Genomic DNA, 22,077 nt, shown 5'->3' with positions numbered 1-22,077 from the left:
CAAAGATAAGGAGCTCAATGTGGAAGTAAATTATTATATACCATGCCTGGGCACAGAAGAAAAAGTCAAAGGTGACAACACACCAGGAGGCTTAAGCATATAGCAATAGAGGAATTCTGCCAGAAAACACAGTGTAGAAAAATGGACAAGTTACTAAAGGAGGCCAGTGGGTAATATTCAAAAGACAGAATGACATTTCCTTCAGGCTGGGACCTTAGGATAAAATGAATAGCAGCCTAATTCCCAAGAGAAGCACTACTTTACCCCAAGGCCCAGATCCTATAAAAGGCAATTTTATGAACAGGAGGCACACGGGAGCCTATGGCCAGCCAATTCAATGGATTTTACTGTAGGAGACTAAGACTAAAGATTAAAGTATTAGGCCCACGGAAAACTATAAATGAGCACGACATATTACAAACTCAAGACAAGTTTTAAAATCGGAACTAAGAGACCAGATAAAATCACTAAGATACCAGCAGTAAACAGAGAGTAAAAGCAAAGTAATTCAAAGATGGTTTAAGGACTATGCTACAAAAGTATAGGCAAATACAGGGAAACCACAAGGTTGTTACAGCACTTAGGCTTGAAGAAACAAGAGGAGGAAGCAGTTACCTAAATCCAGGGAGCAAGGTGTAGAGCAGGGGTCCCCAAACTATGGCCCGTGGGCCGCATGCGGCCCCCTGAGGCCATTTATCTGGCCCCTGCCGCACTTCCGGAAGGGGCACCTCTTTCAATGGTGGTCGGTGAGAGGAGCACAAGATGTGGCGGTGCCGCAAAGTGTGGCGGCGGCACTTATGTACAGTACTACTTTCAGTGATGCGGGACGCACACGTCACGGCTCCGGAAGTGCGTCATATCACTTGTTACGGCTAGCAGTGACAAATATGGAACCGGACATTGACCATCTCATTAGCCAAAAGCAGGCCCATAGTTCCCATTGAAATACTGGTTAGTTTGTTGGTTTAAATTTACTTGTTCTTTATTTTAAATATTGTATTTGTTCCCATTTTGTTTTTTTACTTTAAAATAAGATATGCACACTGCACATAGGGATTTGTTCATAGTTTTTTTTATAGTCCAGCCCTCTGACGGTCTGAGGGACAGTGAACTGGCTCCCTGTGTAAAAAGTTTGGGGACCCCTGGTGTAGAGAATACCACCAGACACAGGATATAATTTTAAGCCACCCACAGCAACTGGCAGGGAGGGGAATAAAATCCCAGCCTCACTCTCCTATGTCCTCTGATATCCTAGTGGTGCTCCCACTGGCCAAAGCAACCAAGAGCCAGAGGGCAAAGGAGCCCCAGGATGCAGTCCAGATAGATAAGGCTTCTGAGGCAGAAAGCAGGGTGAACCAGGCAGAAAAGAGATCGGGAGGGGCAAACAAAAGATCATCTGGCATGTTAACTAATAACTTCAAGATTTTTATGACATCTTATTTTGGAAGTGTTTGAAATTTACTTTTTTTCCTTTAATACATCAGAGATTATGTTTTAAAAACTCTTCATGTATGCATGGCACACATAATTAAAACTCAGGCAGTGGCCCTGGCTGGGTATCTCAGTGGAAGAGTGTCATCCCAGCACACTGAGGTTGCAAGTTCAATCCCCAGTGAGGGCACATACAAGAACCAATCAATGAGTGCATAACTAAAATGAAAAAACTAAGTGCAACAATGAGTTGATAGATCTCTCTCTCTCTCTCTCTCTCCCCCCCTCCCTCCCTCACCCTCCCTCTCCCCTCTCTCAAATCAATGGAAAAATTTAAAGAAAACAACAAAGTTTTCCAGTAAGTAGCATACAAAATTCTGGACTATTATTATGTTTTATCTCAAGATCATCATCAATTTACTTATTCCACCATTTTACAAAAATATGCAATAATGTCAGTCTAAACGTTCTCACTATCCTCATATAATATTAAGTCTTCATAACCAAGATCTGACTAGGTTTTAAGAATGCAACTATCTGTCAATAAATACAACTAACATTTATTTCAGATATTCAAATAAGAATCTGTATCAAAAACATTAAGTAAAATAAACTATAGACATAAATTGGCTAGCTTGCCATATTTACAGACTTAGCACGCTATTAGATACAATAAGTTCTAAGGACCAATCAGCCTCAGCTAAAGGAAAAAATTATTTGAGATTTATGTGATAGAGACAAAAGCTAATAGGACAAATGCTAAAAGTACATTGAGTACAACTAACTACTATATTACTCAGACAGTACACCAAATCTAGTTATATTGTCTGTAAAATTAAGTACTGGAAATGTAAAAGGATCTTATATGTGCGGATTAAGTATGATCAAATCTTATAGCTTAAAATGAGTAATAACTAAATACTCTTCACCAACTACCCATTGCTGAGGGCCCATTAGTGCCTGGCACTGTATTAAATACTTGACATATATTGTTTAATGGCATCCTCAACCCTAGCCCTGGTTGGATAGCTCTGTTGGTTAGAGCGTCGTCCCAATACACAAAGATTGCAGGTTCGATACCTTGTCAGGGCACATACAGAAATAGATCGATGTTTCTTTCTATCTCTGTTTTTTTCTCTCTCTCTCTTAAACAAACAAAAAAAAAAAATCAGTAAAATTTTTTTAAAACTGCCAAATTTTAAAAATCCTCTCAACCATGTAGGGTACAGTTTTTCACTAATGTAATAACCAAGTGAAAGTTACTAAGAAGTCTTCAAAGCTGAGACTTATTTATTGGACATTTAGAGGTACCAACCTCATTTTCCTCATGCTTGTCTGAGCTCTTAAGAGTGTTCCTGTCCCACCCCCATCTCAGATCATCAGGCAGATCTTCATTACTCCGAGTCAGACATAGTAACTGCTTTACTCTTTAACAATAATTAGTGAGGAATGGAGATGTGACCCAATTCAGATTTAGAGCAAATGTGTTAGGGGCTTCTGCATCATTTGCTTATAAAGACATTCGGAACAGCCCCTCTCCCCCGGCCATACTGATGTGTGTGACTGCATGCTACAGCTTCAGCAGCCATCCGGTGCCAGACACCTTGGAGATGGCAATGCTGGAAAATGTCAAGAACCTGGATCTTTGATGATAATGCAAAATCTTTAAATTTAACAACCCTAAAGTCAAAAACATAACTTGGGACTTAATAATTACTGAGAAAATAAATCCCCCATTGTTAAGTCGTTTTGGAGCTAGCTTTTCTGTGAACTGCAGCATAAATTATCCTGATATAGGTATTGACTAACAATAATAATTCATATTTTCAGGGCTTCTTTAAAAATAAGAATTGAAAGCTTGATCACGACTATGTAAATTTAAGAAGCTGAACAGTGACATATGCATCTCCCCAGCAGAACACGCATCTAACACTCAGCATCCAACAAGAAGGGCTCACAGAAGACTGCAAAGCACCCAACAGCAAAAAAACGCCAAAGAGCTTGGAAATAATAACATGATCCACATGCCACACAACACAAATTCCTAACACTGTGGAAACTACTGATAATGATTAATAAAAACACAGTGAGCCTTGAACAACGCAGGGACTTAGAAGTGTGGACAACCCCTCTATCCCCGTCCAAAATTCTGCGTCTAACTAGTTGGCCCTCCACTTCCACATACTCTAAACCCATGGATCTAAAATATACTTAAAAAGTGAAAAAATGTGAGGAGAGAGGAGAGAGATTTTCTGACACAGAAGTAATTTCAGTATGTTTTAACTGGTGTAAGGTTTTTAAAAAACCAACTTAAACTCTATTATCACCTCAAGGTAATCCTTGAATATACATAACTATTGCCTCTCCTACACTATCGCAAATCGCCAAGTTACATAAAGCAAAACTTTTACATGATGAGAATAGGAATGCAACATAAATACAGCTAAATTTTTTAAAATACTGAAAAAAATACCTTGTAAATTAAATGTTTTAATGAAACTATTCTGACAGAGGGAGGTATTGGTACCTTCAGAAAACCTTGGTAAAATAAAATTTTCCCACTAGGTAATAATATAACAACTTTAATATATCCCCAAATCATGACTGTACCTGCTGCCTTTTAGCTGCCATAATGTTCAGTTTATCCACTTCAGGTTTCAGGGCTTTATACTGTATTCCTAAATCTTGTTCAGTGCCCGCATTCCTCAGTTTCAAAATACCATCTTCCACCTATTAAACATACCCACAAAGAAGAAAAACTTTAAAGAATTTTTTATGCCTTTTAACAGCAATTCAGCAAGCCAAACTTTCTCTTTAGTGTACATGGTACTCAAACATTTGAGCGGCTCCTCCATGGGAGCTTCATGGGAGGTGGAAAGGACAGTATTACTGACTTCTAGTTAAAGAATACAAATTTAACATGTCTTGGTTTCTCAACTCTGGAACTACTGATACAAAGAAATGTTTAATCACTACCACAAAAAAGGAAGGAGTCAAAACAATACATTTGCTACAAGCTCTTCATTAGAACCAAGACAACACAGTAGAGCCAGTATGATGTACACTTCGAATAAAGAAGTGGAAATTAACCACATTCCTGGTCCACTTAGGTAACCCAAGTTCAAAACCAATCCAAATTCCAAGGAATGCTGAACTAAGTATGGCCAGCAGCAGTCTCACTGTGATTGAGAAAACAAATTATACAGACATGGGCCTGTACTTACAACTTTCAGCTGAACAAGCAATTTGTAGACATCTGCCATGTCAGCCAAAATAAGCAGCCGGGTAACAGCAGAGAGCAAAGCTCGAGCTGCCCGAACCATGTTGCCACGCTTCACAGAAGAGCAGGGATCATCTGCAAACTCTCCCGCAGCACTCTTCATCAAATCACCTGTTTTACAGAATGAAGAAAACAAATAGCAGATCACTCTCAGCCCTATGACTAAGGTCAAGCACAGAGAAAACAAAACAGCAGAAATGAGCCCAATAGCTGGTCTACATTTAAAAAAATAAAAATAGTTTAAACTTTGTATATTTTATGCATGAAATTTAGTTTAAGGTTTTGTGTGTGTGGGGGGGGGTTGTCTTTATCTTTTGTTTGTTTTAGAACTTGTTACTAAGAAAAGCACCCTCATTATGTTCTTGGTAAAAGCATAGTATCTAGAAAATAATTTGGTACTAAATATCAAGAGTCTTAAAAATAAAATACTTCTTTCCAATGACCTAACAATATTACTTTTAAAAAAGGAACATTTATTATCCTAATAAACCTAAATCCAAGATTTGAATGAGAAAATGGATCTAATGTTATCTATCCTCACAGTCACAGAATTATACAGAAATACAGGACCATCATGTAGAACTAGCACACTTCATTAACCATCCCAACTGTCTAATGTGTACAGCTCAAACAGTAAGAGACTCCATGATATGTGGAAGACAGAGTTCAGTCACTGACTCACTCATTTTTCTCATAGTAAAACACTGTCAACAGCTCAAATGCTCAACAATAAGCATTTAGTTAAATACACTGTGGTCTAACCTATGACTACTCTGCAAATATTAACATTATATGAAAATATGTTAAGACATATGATGGAACCTTAAAAAGAAAAAATGAAAAAATGATAAATGCATATAATCTGTTGTACAAAAAGAAAAGACTGAAGTCTAGGGGCAAAGAATAGTTTTTCTAGGTTGCAATCTGACCCTTTACAATATTCTATACTTAAAATTTTTTTTTCTATAACAGGTATTATATCTATAATAAAGAAAATTAAGCTAAAAACATACATTTTACTATACTTATTAGGAATATCCAGTTTATACAATCCTGAGTTCAACAATGCTAAGAATTTATAAATATTTATTACATTTCCTAGAAACTTGTCAATAACAAAGCTTTTGTCATTCATTTCTATTAATAATCATATAAGGGCCCTAGTTGGCTGGCTCAGCAGTAGGGGTGTCAACCAGAATGTGGGAGTCCCAGGTCAATTCCCAGTTAAGACACACAAGAGAGGCGACCATCTGCTTCTTGGTCCCCTCCTTATCTCTCTTCCTCTCCCACAGCCACGGTTCAATTGATTCAGTCTAGCGTGTCAGCCTTGGGGCACTGAGGAGAGCTCCATTGAGCCTCTGCCTCAGGCGCTAAAAATAGCTCAATATATATATATGGCCCTGGCCAGTTGACTCAGCAGTAAAGCATCAGCCCGGCATGTAGAAGTCCTGGGTTTGATTGCCGGCCAGAGCACACAGGAGAAGCACCCATCTGCTTCTCCACCCTTCCCCCTCTCCTTTCTCTCTATCACTCTTCCCCTCTCACAGCCAAGGCTCCACAGGAGCAAGGCTGGCCTGGACACTGAGGATGGCTCCATGGCCTCCACCTCAGGCACTAGAATGGCTCCAACTCCAGCAGAGCAATGGCCCAGATGTACCGAGCATCGCCCCCTGGTGGGCATGTCAAGTGGATCCTGGTTGGGCGCATGCGGGAGTCTGTCTGTCCTTTCCCCGCTTCTCACTTTGGAAAAATACTAAATAAATAAATAAATAAATAAATAAGAATCCTATAAGGTGCCTATAATGTCCCTCTTTTATTGGAAGCATAAAGAGGACCAGGGCCATGTCTGTTCCACCAGTTATACTTACAAGTACCGTATGGTGACTACCTTTAGATACCTGAAAAAATGTATCTTCCCTCCCTTGGCTGAATGTGTCCAGATTAAAGCTTAAAGGTCACTCAATCTTTCATCTCTTCCACAAATGTAAAAAAAACTACATTCTCAAAAACTCTAGCTACTTCCAAAAACAACTACCAAATTTCTTCTGGCCATCAAACTTACTTGCATAATCTGAGCTGGGGGGAGGTTAAATTCATGCTTAGATTCACATATTAATTAGGTTTAGAAGCATCATATATGCTAAGAATCAAGCCAAGCTCCGATTCTGCATATTTGTCAGGTCAGAAATAACTTACAATAAAAAATTTCACAGTTAAAACACTTTTTCTGTATATAAGATACAGACATAAGGCACAATTATTATGTGGATACATGACATTAAAAATGTTATCAGCCCTGGCCGGTAGGCTCAGCGGTAGACCGTCGGCCTGGCGTGTGGGGGACCCGGGTTTGATTCCCGGCCAGGGCACATAGGAGAAGCGCCCATTTGCTTCCCCACCCCCCCCCCTCTCCTTCCTCTCTGTCTCTCTCTTCCCCTCCTGCAGCCAAGGCTCCATTGGAGCAAAGATGGTCCGGGCGCTGGGGATGGCTCCTTGGCCTCTGCCCCAGGCGCTGGAGTGGCTCTGGTTGCGGCAGAGCGACGCCCCGGAGGGACAGAGCATCGCCCCCTGGTGGACAGAGCGTCGCCCCTGGTGGGCGTGCCGGGTGGATCCCGGTCGGGCGTATGCGGGAGTCTGTCTGACTGTCTCTCCCCGTTTCCAGCTTCAGAAAAATACAAAAAAAAAAAAAAAAAAAAAAAAAAAAAAATTAAAAATTAAAAAAAAAATGTTACCTTGTGGTATTAAAAAGATAGTCCATTTCATTTGTTAATGTATTTATTCAACAAATATTTGAGCACCATGATACATCAAAGACTGTATGATGTGCCAGGAATACAGGGCACAAGAAACAGCCCATGTCCTCATGGAGCTCGATGGAGGGGAGAGGACAGATAAGTAAACAAAAGCTAATTAAGACAAGACTGCCTGACCAATGGATAGAGTGTTGACCTGTGACGCTAAGGCCCCAGGTTCAAAGCTTCAAAGTCACTGGCTTGAGTGTGGGCTCATCCAGCTTGAGTGAAGGCTCATCAGCTTGCGTGTGGGATTATGGACATGATCCCATTACTGGCTTGATCCCAAAGGTTGCTGGCTGGAGCAAGAGATCACTGGCTCAACTGGAGGCCCCCTTCTTGCCCCCATCAAGGCACATAGGAGAGGAAATCAATGAACGTCTAAAGTGCCGCAACTACGCGTTGATGCTTCTTATCTCTCTCCCTTCCTTCCTGCCTCTTCCCATTTCTTTCTCCCCCTCTTCCTCCCTGTCTCCCCCAAACCCAACTTAAAAAAAGAAAAAGACAAAGAACTTGTACTCAAAGGACTCACAAATTAGGACCTATACAATGCAATCACGCCTGACCAGGCAGTGAAACAGTGGATAGAGCATCAGCCTAGGATGCTGAGGACCCAGGTTTGAAGCCCCAAGGTCAGCTTGAGCACAGCCTCATCCAACTTGAGCACAGGCTTATCCAGCTTGAGCGTGAGGTCGCTGGCTTGAGTGTGGGATCATAGACATAACCCTATGGTTGCTGGCTTGAACCCAAAGGTCGCTGGTTTGATAAAGGGGTCATTGGCTCATCTGGAGCCCCTTGGTCAAGGCACATATGAGAAAGTAGTCAATGAACAACTAAGGTGCCTCAAAAAGGAATTGATGCTTTACATCTCTCCCTTCCTGTCTGTCTGTCCCTCTGTCCCTCTCTGTGTGTCTCTCTCGCTTAAAAAAATAAAATATGAGAGACAAGATGGCGCTGGAGTAGGCGGACGTACCAGCATCTACCTCCCAGAACCAAAGTGGATTAAAAACTAATTTTATGAACTATCAGCTGGAAAAACCAACTTTGGACTAAACTAAAAGGACTCTTCAACCAAGGAATGCTGAAGAAGCCACACAGAGACTGGTAGGAAAAGCGGAAACGCGGAGAGGGCTGCCCAGCTTCTCGGAGCGAACGGCAGCAGGGAGAGACTCGCGTGGCGGGAAGTGAGTTTAGCAGAGGGGAAAGGGTCCTGAGCCCCAGGAACAAAGCCCCAGCCTGCAGCCCCAGAGCCCAGAAGAGGCTTAAGGACAGTATTTAGCTGGAAACAAGTCAGGATACTGTTTGTGAGAGAGTCTGATTTCTCAGACCCAGGATCCTTCTTAAAGGGACCACGCAGAACATCTCTCTCACAAACACTCACCCGGGGCTCCTGGAGACGGAGGGAGAGGGGAGAGAACCACAGTAACAGGAAGAGAGTGCAATCTAGGAGGCATAGGGAAAAAAATTTTGGGAGATAGCCACCCTAACCCCTGGGATGAGTCACTCCCCAAAGCTGAAGTGAATATTTCCCCCGGAAACAGCAATACCAGCAAAGGGAAGCAGGAGAGCAGCCAAACAAGCTCCCCCGCGGCATTCAGAGCAGAGTCGCATAGAAGGAGGGAGCTTTCGGGTCTACAGTAGTGAGTCTTAGGGTGCGAGCTGCAACGCCCCCACCCACGCGGCTGAGGGCGCACCGGAGCGGGAGACAAAAGCGCGGTTCTGCTGGCAGGGGCGGAAGCCGGCCGGCCACCAGTGGGCTCAGGTGTGAGCTCAATCTTGCCCGGCTAGGGAGAAGGGGGCGTGCAAAAGCCGCCAAGCTCAGCTGCCGGCAGCCTGTAATCCAGCCTCCGGGAGAAGGGCAGGAAACCCAGAAAGGGTAGAAACCAGCCCCGGAGCAAGGGCAGAGGAGCACAGCCCTGCCCCGCCCGTGCAATCCAGGTTTGCGTCTGACTTGGTAGCCGGATCCTCCCGTGGGGGTGGAGCCAAAAACCCAGAAGAGGCGGAGTTCCGCTACGGAGCTGAGCTTGAGCACGCAGCCCTGCCCGACAGTAGAGCCAAGGCTAGCAGCTGTTCCTTGAGTGGGATCATCCTGCAAAGGCAGGGCGAAAGCTCAGAAACAGGCGGAGACCCGCAGCTGAACAAAGGTGCTTGCCAGTGCCCTCAGGAACGAGCATAACGTCACACACGGGGGCGGGGCAAAAGCCAAGGCCACCAACCCTTGTGCGCCCAAGCACGTGATCACAGCCACTCCCGTGAAGAGAAAATGCGGAGGCAGAGAAATACAACACAAATAAACCAAGAGAAATCCCCAGAAAAGGACCTAAGTGAATCAGATATAACCAAATTACCAGATGCAGAGTTTAAAATAACGATTGTTAGGATGCTCAAAGATATTAGAACCACCATAGATGGCCATTACGAAAACCTAAATAAAGAGATAACAAATATAAAAAAGGACATTGAAATAATAAAAAAGAATCAGACAGAAATGACAAATACAATATCTGAAATAAAGAATACAATGGAAGGAATTAAAAGCAGGATGGATGAAGCAGAGAATCGAATCAGTGAGTTAGAGGACACAATAAATAAAGGCACGGAATCAGAGCAGAAAAAAGAAAAGAGACTCAAAAAGTCTGAGGAAACTCTAAGAGAGCTCTGTGACAACATGAAGAGAAATAACATCCGCATCATAGGGGTTCCTGAAGAGGAAGAGAAAGAACAAGGGATAGAGACTTTGTTCAAACATATTATAGCGGAAAACTTCCCCCAATTAAGGCAGGAAAACATTTCACATGTTCAGGAAGCACAGAGAACTCCATTAAGGAGAAACCCAAAGAAACCAACTCCAAGACACATCATAATTAAATTACCAAAGCTAAATGATAAAGAGAAAATATTAAAAGCTGCTAGAGAAAAAAAGACTATCACCTACAAAGGAGCCCCCATAAGGATGACTTCTGACTTCTCAACAGAAACACTTGAGGCCAGAAGGGAATGGCAAGAAATATTCAAAGTAATGCAGAACAAGAACCTACAACCAAGACTACTTTATCCAGCAAGGCTATCATTTAAAATTGAAGGAGAAATAAAAAGCTTTACAGACAAAAAAAAACTCAAGGATTTCACTGCAACCAAACCAAGGCTGCAAGAAATGCTAAGGGACCTGTTGTAAACAGATCAAAGGAAAAAAAGAATATAGCAAAAGAGAAAAACAGTATTAAAGAAAAAAATGGCAATAAACAATTACATATCAGTAATAACCTTAAATGTTAATGGATTAAATGATCCGATCAAGAGACATAGGGTAGCTGCCTGGATAAGAAAACAGGACCCATGCATATGCTGTCTACAAGAGACACACCTTAAATCAAAAGATGGACACAGACTGAAGATAAAAGGATGGAAAAAAATATTTCACGCAAATGGAAATGAAAAAAAAGCAGGGGTAGCAATACTTATATCAGACAAAATGGACTTCAGAACAAAGACCATAGTTAGAGATAAAGAAGGTCACTACATAATGATAAAGGGAGCAATCCAAAAGGAAGATATAACCATTATAAATATCTACGCACCTAATACAGGAGCACCTAAATATATAAAGCAGACTTTGATAGACTTAAAGGGCGAGATCAACAGCAATACTATAATAGTAGGAGATTTCAATACCCCATTAACATCATTAGATAGATCCTCAAGAAAGAAAATTAACAAAGAAACAGCAGACTTAAAGGACATACTAGATCAACTCGATTTAATAGATATCTTCAGAACCTTTCACCCTAAAGCAGCAGAATATACATTCTTTTCAAGCGCTCATGGTACATTCTCTAGAATAGACCACATGTTAGGGCACAAAAGCGGGCTCAACAAATTTAAGAAGATTGAAATCATATCGAGCACTTTCTCTGATCACAATGGCATTAAACTAGAAATCAACCACAATAGAAAAATTGAAAAACATTCAAACACTTGGAAACTAAATAGTACTTTATTAAACAACGAATGGGTTAACACGGAGATCAAAGAAGAAATAAAAAAATTCCTAGAAACAAACGATAATGAGCATACATCAACTCAAAATTTATGGGACACAGCAAAAGCAGTCCTGAGAGGGAAGTTTATAGCATTACAGGCATACCTCAAGAAGCTAGAAAAAGCTCAAATAAACAACTTAACCCTGCATCTAAAAGAACTAGAAAAAGAACAGCAAGTAAAGCCCAGAGCTAGTAGAAGGAAGGAAATAATAAAGATCAGAGCAGAAATAAATGACATAGAGGCTAAAGAAACAATACAGAGGATCAATGAAACCAGGAGCTGGTTCTTTGAAAAGGTAAACAAGATCGATGAACCTTTAACGAGACTCACCAAGAAAAAAAGAGAGAGGACTCAAATAAATAAAATTAGAAACGAGGGTGGAGAAATAACAACTGACACAACAGAAATACAAAATATTGTAAGAAAATACTATGAAGAACTGTACGCCAAAAAACTAGACAACCTAGATGAAATGGACAAATTCCTTGAATCATATAATCTTCCAAAAATCAATCTGGAAGAATCAGAAAACCTAAACAGACCAATTACAACAAATGAGATTGAAACAGCTATCAAAAAACTCCCAAAAAAGAAAAGTCCTGGGCCTGATGGCTTCACAAGTGAATTCTACCAAATATTCAAAGAAGAACTAACTCCTATCCTTCTCAAGCTATTTCAAAAAATACAGGAAGAAGGAACACTTCCAAACTCCTTTTATGAGGCGAGCATAATTCTGATTCCAAAACCAGGCAAAGACAACACAAAAAAAGAAAATTATAGGCCAATATCCCTGATGAACTTAGATGCAAAAATCCTCAATAAAATATTAGCAAACCGGACCCAGCAATATATGGAAAAAATCATACACCATGATCAAGTAGGATTTATTCTTGGGCGGCAAGGCTGGTACAACATTTGCAAATCAATCAACGTGATTCATCACATAAACAAAAGAAAGGAGAAAAACCACATGATAATTTCAATAGATGCAGAAAAAGCATTTGATAAAGTCCAGCACCCATTCATGATCAAAACTCTCAGCAAAGTGGGAATACAGGGAACATACCTCAACATGATAAAGGCCATCTATGACAAACCCACAGCCAACATCATACTCAATGGGCAAAAATTAAAAGCAATCCCCTTAAGATCAGGAACAAGGCAGGGGTGCCCCCTTTCACCACTCTTATTCAACATAGTTCTGGAAGTCCTCGCCACAGCAATCAGACAAGAAAAAGAAATAAAAGGCATCTAAATTGGAAAAGAAGAAGTAAAACTATCATTATTTGCAGATGATATGATATTGTATATAGAAAACCCTAAAGTCTCAGTCAAAAAACTACTAGACCTGATAAAAGAATTTGGCAAGGTGGCAGGATATAAAATCAATACTCAGAAATCAGAGGCATTTTTATACACTAATAATGAACTGTCAGAAAGAGAAATCAGGGAATCAATCCCCTTTACCATTGCAACCAAAAAAATAAAGTACCTAGGAATAAATCTAACCAAGGAGATTAAAGACTTGTACTCAGAAAATTATAAAACATTGTTAAAAGAAATCAGGGAAGATACGAATAAGTGGAGGCATATACTGTGCTCATGGATAGGAAGAATAAACATCATTAAAATGTCTATATTACCCAAAGCAATTTATAAATTCAATGCAATACCAATGAAAATACCAATGACTTACTTCAAAGACATAGAACACATATTCCAAAAATTTATATGGAACCAAAAAAGAACACGAATAGCCTCAGCAATCCTGAAAAGGAAGAAAAAAGCGGGAGGTATCACACTTCCAGATATCAAGTTATATTATAAGGCCATTGTACTCAAAACAGCATGGTATTGGCATAAGAACAGGCATATAGATCAATGGAACAGAACAGAGAACTCAGAAATAAACCCACAGCTCTATGGACAACTGATATTTGACAAAGGAGGTAAGACAATACAATGGAGTAAAGACAGCCTCTTCAACAAATGGTGTTGGGAAAACTGGACAGCTACCTGCAAAAAAATGAAACTAGACCACCAACTTACACCACTCACAAAAATAAACTCAAAATGGATAAAAGACTTGAATGTAAGCCGTGAAACCATAAGCATCTTAGAAGAAAACATAGGCAGTAAGCTCTCTGACATCTCTCGCAGCAATATATTTGCTGATTTGTCTCCACAGGCAAGTGAAATAAAAGACAGGATAAACAAATGGGACTTTATCAAACTAAAAAGTTTCTGCACAGCTAAGGACAATAAGAACAGAATAAAAAGATAAACTACACAATGGGAGAATATATTTGACATAGCGTCTGATAAGGGGTTAATAACCAAAATTTATAAAGAACTTGTAAAACTTAATACCAGGAAGACAAACAATCCAATCCAAAAATGGGCAAAAGAAACGAAAAGACACTTCTCCAAAGAGGACACACAGATGGCCAATAGGCATATGAAAAAATGTTCAACATCACTAATGATTAGAGAAATGCAAATTAAAACCACAATGAGATATCACCTCACACCAGTCAGAATGGCGCTCATCAACAAAACAACACAGAATAAGTGCTGGCGAGGATGTGGAGAAAAGGGAACCCTCCTGCACTGCTGGTGGGAATGCAGACTGGTGCAGCCACTGTGGAAAACAGTATGGAGATTCCTCAAGAAATTAAAAATCGAACTGCCTTTTGACCCAGCTATACCACTGTTAGGAATATACCCCAAGAACACCATAGCACTGTTTGAAAAGAAGAAATGCACCCCCATGTTTATGGCAGCATTGTTCACAATAGCAAAGATTTGGAAACAGCCCAAGTGTCCATCAGAGGATGAGTGGATTAAAAAGCTTTGGTATATATATACTATGGAATACTACTCAGCCATAAGAAATGATGACATAGGATCTTTTACAACAACATGGATGGGCCTTGATAACATTATACTGAGTGAAAGAAGTAAATCAGAAAAAACTAAGAACTATACGTTTCCATACATAGGTGGGACATAAAGATGAGACTCAGAGACATGAACAACAGTGTTGGGGTTACAGGGTGGGGGGAGGAGAGGGAGGGGGTTGGGGGAGGGGAGGGGCACAAAGATCATGGCTTTTCAGCATTTGCCATATTCCCCCCTTAATCTATAGACAGACAGCAAATATTTACATATGGCGTTCCCACTATAAAGACTGCTGTCTTAGGGACAAATGCTGATAAACTATTTCAGCAGTTCCTCCTTCTTCAAAGACTTATATGTCAACATACAGCTCCATGTTTCATAGGACATACTCAAGCTCACTCCATGCTCCCTGGAGCTTAAGCACAAGGGAATGCCCCCCCCTTTTTTTTGAGTATTTTTTCTTTTATTTATTTATTTTTTGTATATTTCTGAGGATGGGGATGGGGAGGCAGTCAGACAGACTCCTGCATGCGCCTGACTGGGATCCACCTGGCATGCCTACTGGGGGGAATGCTCTGCCCATCTGGGGTGTTGCTCTGTTAGGACCGGAGCCATTATAGTGACTGGGGCAGAGGTCATGGGGCCATCCTTAGTGCCCAGGGTGGATTTGCTCCAGTGGAGCCTTGGCTGTGGGCGAGAGGAGAGAGACGAAGAGGAAGGAGAGGGGGAGGAGTGGAGAGGTAGATGGGCGCTTCTCCTGTGTGCTCTGGCCAGGAATCGAACCCGGGAATCCTGCACACCAGGCCAATGACTCCGACGGGTCTACCATATCATGCTTTTTACTTAAAAAAAAAAAAAATTTATTTACATTTCTTTTGAACAGGAGACACCAAATCTTTTTGGTCTGCAAACTACTACCTTCTTTATTAGATCTAGCTAATAACACTGTTCTGTCTTTTTTCCAAATAGCTCCAGATATATGGAAAAGATTTATATAGGCAGATGGGGATCCTCAAACCCCTCAGCGAGATCTTCTGAGAATGGCTTTTAAGATACCTAGAGGCAGAAAAAGCCCAATAGAGATCAGGGGAACTACCAGCTTTTAGGATACACCCTTAAAGGCTCCAACACCCCAAAGGGGTCTCATAGGATGCCATCTGGGTCCTGCTTCAATAGTGGAAAGGAAGGTCATTGAGCTAAAGCCTGCCAGGCTTACACGCCTCTGCTGTGAGGAAACAGGGACACTGGAAGGTGGGCTTCCCCCTTGCTCCTCTAAGGGAGGGTTCAGTCTCTTCCAGCCCTGCTCCAGCCACCTATGACCTAACCTTGCCCAGAAAGCTGGGGTTTGCCACTGAACGCTGAAGGTGCCCAGGGCCGTGGGCCCCATCTACGATACTGTGGACGAGCGTAGGGTATTTCATCCAAGAAGCAGGTAAACTGATCTCATTCGCACAAGGGCCACTTAACTATATTTTGCCTGAATAGTCAGGTTTTTTATTCTTCCCTCAAAGATCTCTGTTGTGGGTGTTCATAGTCCTATTTTCTGCTGCTTTGCTTAATATATAGTGTTTCCTTTATCCCTCCTACCTCAATGCCCCACTCATATTTCAGGCTGGGACCTACTCCTAATTTAGAGCTCTCTTTCCTCCTTTTGCCAACTTGTATTATGAATTTACCTTTGCCACCCAGCTTAGTGTATCCCAAGGTTCTCTTTACCAGGCCACAGTCACAGAGCTCCAGGGAAAAGCAACCTGGTCTCTTCTCTCCAGGCTGAGGAGAACAGAAGCTCCATATCCACGCATGCTGCAAATGGCTTTTTCCAGTCTACCTGAATCATTACCAGCTAGAAGCAGCGGTCATTGGGACTTGGACATGAGCTGCAAAGTATAGAATGGTGACAACAATTCCAGTGCCATGCGGACTTTTCCTGTGGGGAACTTTCCTGGACTCCTGCTCCCTGTGACAGCTCCTAACAGACTGAACTGTGGTTGGGTTGCATTTTTCAGGGATTTGGCATGGTGATGGGGCCATCTTGGACTTGGGGAACATGTTAAGGACACTACTCTTTTAGGGATTCTTGCTGTATGGGCCAAGAGTTTGCTTAAAGGCTTTTAATCACTGTAAAAAAAAATAGAGGACTGGATGAAGAAGATGGGGCACATATACACCATGGTATATTATTCAGCTAGGAGAAATGGTGACATCGGATCACTTATAGCGGAATGGTGGACTCTTGGTAGCATTGTGCGGGGTGAAATAAGCGAATCAGAAAGAAACAGGAACTGCAGGATTCCATACATTGGGGGGACATAAAAGCGAGACTAGGAGGCATGGACAGGAGTGTGGTGGCTATGGGGGGTGGGGGGAGGGAAGGAGGGAGAGGGGGAGGGGGAGGGGGAGGGGTACAGAGAGAACTGGATGGAGGGTGGCAGAGGATGATCTCTTTTCGGGTGATGGGTATGCAACAGAACTAAATGACAAGATAACCTGGAAATGTTTTCTTTGAATGTATGTACCCTGATTTATTGATGTCATCCCATTAAAATAAAAATTTATTTTAAAAAAATAAATAAATAAATAAATAAAATAAAATAAAATATAATAAAGAATTACAATAGCCCTGTGGACAAGGTGTTATGAGAAAAGAGTAGGAAAAGTTATTAACTCATGAGAGAAGTTGTCTCAAAGACTTGAAGAAAGAGTTCTTTGCCTTAGGCAATAATAATATTAAATAAGAGATAAAATAAACAAAATTTCACCTATTTATTAAAATCTTATTATACACTATCCACTACCAGAGATACAAAGCTGAACAAGACTATCCTTGCTTTTAAGTGGGTTTATAATCCAGAAAAGAAGAATGTGATCTTACAGAAATTATGTGGCATTTTAACATACAAGCTATAAGAAAGACACCAAGTACCATGCCGTTTCAAAGGAGGATGCATTAAGGACCAGTAAGTTTTATGGAAGACACAGTATTCTGATATGGACTCTACCTTCCTAAGATAGGAAAGACTTTGGGCACCTGAACAAAAAAAGCAACACAGTAATACTGAACACTCATTAAATGTCCACATTATGGCACTAACATATTTTATTTAATCCTATCAACCACCAAAAAGTAGGCAGCTTTAGCTCTTCTTTTTTGTAATGCCAGTGCTTATGTTCTTATAACCACTAATAAAGATGAGGTATACAAAAAGAAGGCGTGTCTGGGGGCTGAGTTCTCCAAGTAGTGGAAGACAGGGATAGAAAGACCACAGACAGTACAAATAAGAATCCCTAAACCAAAGAACAAATTCAAAGTTATAGATACACAGGATTCACCTAACAAAAATACATACAATAAACCTGACCAGAAATACAGGTCAGACAGCCACAATGAGAGCCCAAGAAAGAAAAATAGTAAATTAGAAAGGCACAGGTCAAATAATATGATAGCCTTTGATTATGAAGAGTGAGAGAAAAGAAAGCATCAAAGATTAAAAGTTTCAACCTAGGGTTGTCCTGAGACAGAAACGAAGGCCAGACACTGGGTGAGTGCACATAAATTGGAGAAATTTTTTAAAAAAGCTAGAGCCCTTGAAACTAGATTTAGGAGTAAGAGGAGGAGTACTCTGTGAAAAGAAAAACAGGCCCTGGCCGGTTGGCTCAGTGGTAGAGCGTCGGCCTGGCGTGCAGGAGTCCCGGGTTCGATTCCCGGCCAGGGCACACAGGAAAAGCGCCCATCTGCTTCTCCACCCCTCCCCCTCTCCTTCCTCTCTGTCTCTCTCTTCCCCTCCCGCAGCCCATGCTCCATTGGAGCAAAGATGGCCCGGCACTGGGGATGGCTCCTTGGCCTCTGCCTCAGGCGCTAGAATGGCTCTGGATGCAACAGAGTGATGCCCCAGAGGGGCAGAACATCGCCCCCTGGTGGGCGTGCTGGGTGGATCCCGGTCGGGCGCATGCGGGAGTCTGACTGCCTCCCCGTTTCCAGCTTCGGAAAAACGAAAAAAAAAAAAAAAGAAAAACAAAGAGAACAAGATTGACTTGAGATATTTAATAAATTAAAAATATATATACCAAAAAAATCAAGAAATCACTTTAAAAAATCAAGAATTCTTTAAAAATAAAATATAACTATCAATTAGTTCAAAGCATACTTGTAAGAATAATCCAAAGTAGTCTTTCCTCATACAAAAAGGCAAACTGGCAAAACTCAGGCAGACAGGTAATTGAGCTGTCCAAGATCACATGATCATCAATAAAGGCTGAGAATATAACTGGGTCTTCTGGCCTTGTCTCAATTGTCTCCAATCAACTATACTACATTTTGTATTAATGTATAAAGATATAAAGAAGATGAAACTTAAGAGACCCCACTACAACTGTTCTGTCAGAAATCAAATTTGTCAACATGCCGATCTGCTGGCATTCTCCCCTAATTAAGCTGGGGATAAAAGTTAAGCTCTTCTTAAAACAAGGACAAAGGGAGAAACCAAAAAAACGCAGAGTTCTACATTAGAACAGGACGAGAGCAAGACCTTTTAGAAGCATCAAATATCTTGAGTAAATTCTCTTCAAAGCATTTTTTTTTTTTTTTTTTTTTTTGGTGACAAAGAGACAGGGACAGGCAGACAGAAAAGGAAACAGGAAGGGAACTATCTTTGTTGCGGCTCCTTAGTTATTCATTGATAGCTTTCTCATATGTGCCTTGATGGGGTGGGGGGGTGTACAGTGGAGCAAGTAACCCCTTGCTTAAGCCAGCGACCATGGGGTCATGTCTGTGATCCCATGCTCAAGCCAGGTACCCCATTTCAAGCCAGTGACTCTGCGCTCAAGCTGGTGAGCCCATGTTCAAGCCAGCAACCTTGGGGTTTCAAACTCCTCTGTATCCCAGGTCTGACGCTCTATCCACTGTGCCACCACCTAGTCAGGCCAAAGCATTCCAACTTTTTATAAAGTTATAAGGAAAGGACAAGCCTGAAAACCATGTGGGAGTGTGTATGAGTAAAAATAAAAATAAAATTTTAAAAGCTTGGTTTTTCTTTTATAACATGAGCCTAGGAAACATGAGATATTCTGTTATGCTGCTCCTTCAAAACAAAAAATATTACAAAGTAATGTTAATGAATATACAGTTGATCCTTGAACACCGGTTTACACAGGTCCACGTAAATGGAGAGTTTTTTCCAATAAATACTTATACTGTTCCAATCTGCAGTTGGGAGTCTACTGATGAGGAGGGGAAACTGTATGCACTCATCTATACCATTTTATATAGGGTATTCCAGCATCCTTGCATTTTGCTATCTGTATGGGGGTCTTGGAAACAATACCCCACAGATAACAAGAGACAACTAAGTTTTGGGGGAGTCAAATGTTTGACTCAGATCTGAATGAGTGGGGTCAGTGTCCCTGTTTCCCATGTTATTGAACAGTCAATGGTACATTATTCTCCCAGAACACTGTCTCATATAGATAAAATAAGTTATTGGAGCTGGGTCTGAATCCCAACTTGGTTATTCAGATGCTGTGTGACTTTGGGTTGCTTTATCTCTACCTTTTTTCTCTTCCATAAAATGAGAATATCATCTCTCACCTCACTGGGTTGTTTTGAAAATTAAATGAGGTAATAAAAACTCAACAAAAACTTCCACGCTGCTTCCGCATTACCATCTACTTTCTTCAATTCTTAAATCTATTCAAAATGTGGTCATTGCTCATACACCAGCTGTTTATACATTTTTAGAAATAAAGTCATGCTAGCAATTTTCCTAAAGGGTGGAGGAAAAACTGGCTTTTAACTTGTAATGTTGAAGCAGGAAAGAGGGAGCCTCTCCATAGTGCAGAGAGTAGTCAAAACTGGTCCTTTTGTAGTAACAGCTACAAACAAAGCCTGACTTAGTTCTACTTGCTCAGCATTAGTTTTTCTATCAGTATTTTTTTTAAGGAATTAAGTCAACCTGAGGTTCCTTCCTGTTTTTAGGAACTTGTCATGTCCCTCACCTATCCCATTTATAACTTCACATACAAAAAAGCTCATGTCATACTATAAGAACAGCTCCCACCCACAATACCAAAGCAGAGAGTGCCAGGTCCTCAGAACATCTCTACAGCCTCCAAAAGTACTCAAAGGAGACCCAATAATAGCATATAAAGCACAATAATACTAAGGATACTTCTAATATGTTCCTTTCTACCTTGAAATCCAGAGAAGGATAAAAATTTTGCCAGCCCAGCAAAGGAATATGCTTATCTTCTGTAAATTACATAATCCACCCACTCCAGATATCTTTATTAATGGGGGGGGGATTTTTTTTAATTTCCACCTTAAACAGCAGATACAGAACAATTTATACTGTACAAGGAGAATGGAGAACACAATGTATTTATGAAGGGTGGTATGAGGAACACCATACCATATACACAAAAATACTAACAGAGGGGATATCACAAGGTGATATAGCCTGGTGTGTAAATATTTCCCTGCTGTTTGTGTGTGTGTGTTTTAAATTTCTATAAGGTATATACTTTAAAAAAAAAGGTTTTATGATTAAAAATATATAAAATATTTTAAATTCCCGTCTATGATACACAAAACTCAACGTTTCCTAGAAAGGAATAATCTATAGCACTCAAAAGTCTATATACAAAATTTCTTTTCTCTAAAGTATAAACAACTCATGGCTATTAGTGTCATTGCAAAAAGAAAAAGTGGAATTAGTATACATTATGAAATATGAAACATTTGTGAATCAGCTATCTTGAGAAACTTATCCAAATGACGGATAAGTGGTACAATATGGGGGGCCATATGCAGCCCCAATCACACTGTCATTTTTTGTTTCCTTGCTGTATAAGTTCAACTACTATACAGACCTTAAGCAGACAGTTCTTATATAAGACATTTTATGAGAGCACATTATTTGTTATCAACTGCCAAATCCAACAGAGAAAAAGATATTTTTAGATATCCACCTGAATCTGCTTTTGAGGACCAGCAAAAACAGTCCTCTGTGAAAATGACAGAAGCTTCCAGAAGAGTTAAAAGACATTTTACCCTCTTAAACATATTTAAATATTCAGGGCCATAAATGGAATTCTGACTTCCCTCTTTCCCCCTCTAACTCCCCAGATGCCCTTGCCCTTGTTCAAATCACTTTGATCTCTTTACCTCAAAATGTTTTTAAAATGTCTAAAAATTTTTTCTTCTCAAATATTTCATATTACAGTTGTTATCAATGACAGCCTTCAGTCTTCAAAATACAAACTGCCTTATTTAACATATTCCTTTTAAATATTTGAAAAATGAGTAAAACTCTGGCCATGACATTAAGTCTCTAATTTTCCGGTTCAAAATAGTCTCCTAAAGTCATATTACTTTGTAGAAGATATTTTTCAGCCATTAAAAATTATGTTGTAGGAAAGTACTTAAAGATACTAAAAGATATTCTGGATCCATCAAGTAGAAAAAATGATAAAATGGAGCAAAACATATTTCTAGCCACATGAATATGTTATTAAAAAACAAACTGGAAGGGTCTAGACCAAAATGTTAAACATTGGGTTCACCTCTAGGTAACAGAATTATAGCTGATTTGTATTTTATTCTTTTTGCTCTTACTATAAAAAGCATGTATACTGCAG

The 22,077-nt window shown here is 40.4% G+C and overlaps 1 protein-coding gene across 2 annotated transcripts in view; it reads right to left on the bottom strand.

Annotated features, from left to right (window-relative positions):
- CTNNA1 (catenin alpha 1) overlaps positions 1-22,077 on the bottom strand; it is a 236,885-nt gene that overhangs the window by 153,456 nt on the left and 61,352 nt on the right. For both annotated transcript variants that reach the window (XM_066272607.1, XM_066272608.1), the window contains exons 4-5: positions 4,656-4,822; positions 4,042-4,161 (exon numbers count right to left, since the gene is read on the bottom strand). In XM_066272607.1, coding sequence (XP_066128704.1) covers positions 4,042-4,161; positions 4,656-4,822 — 287 coding nt within the window. The remainder of the gene's footprint in view (positions 1-4,041; positions 4,162-4,655; positions 4,823-22,077) is intronic.

The sequence above is a fragment of the Saccopteryx bilineata genome, chromosome 4, assembly GCF_036850765.1.
Source record: "Saccopteryx bilineata isolate mSacBil1 chromosome 4, mSacBil1_pri_phased_curated, whole genome shotgun sequence".
In the NCBI taxonomy this organism is placed as follows: Eukaryota; Metazoa; Chordata; class Mammalia; order Chiroptera; family Emballonuridae; genus Saccopteryx; species Saccopteryx bilineata.
Note: the sequence above shows the minus strand (reverse complement) of the source record. Positions and strands in the feature narration are given on the sequence as shown.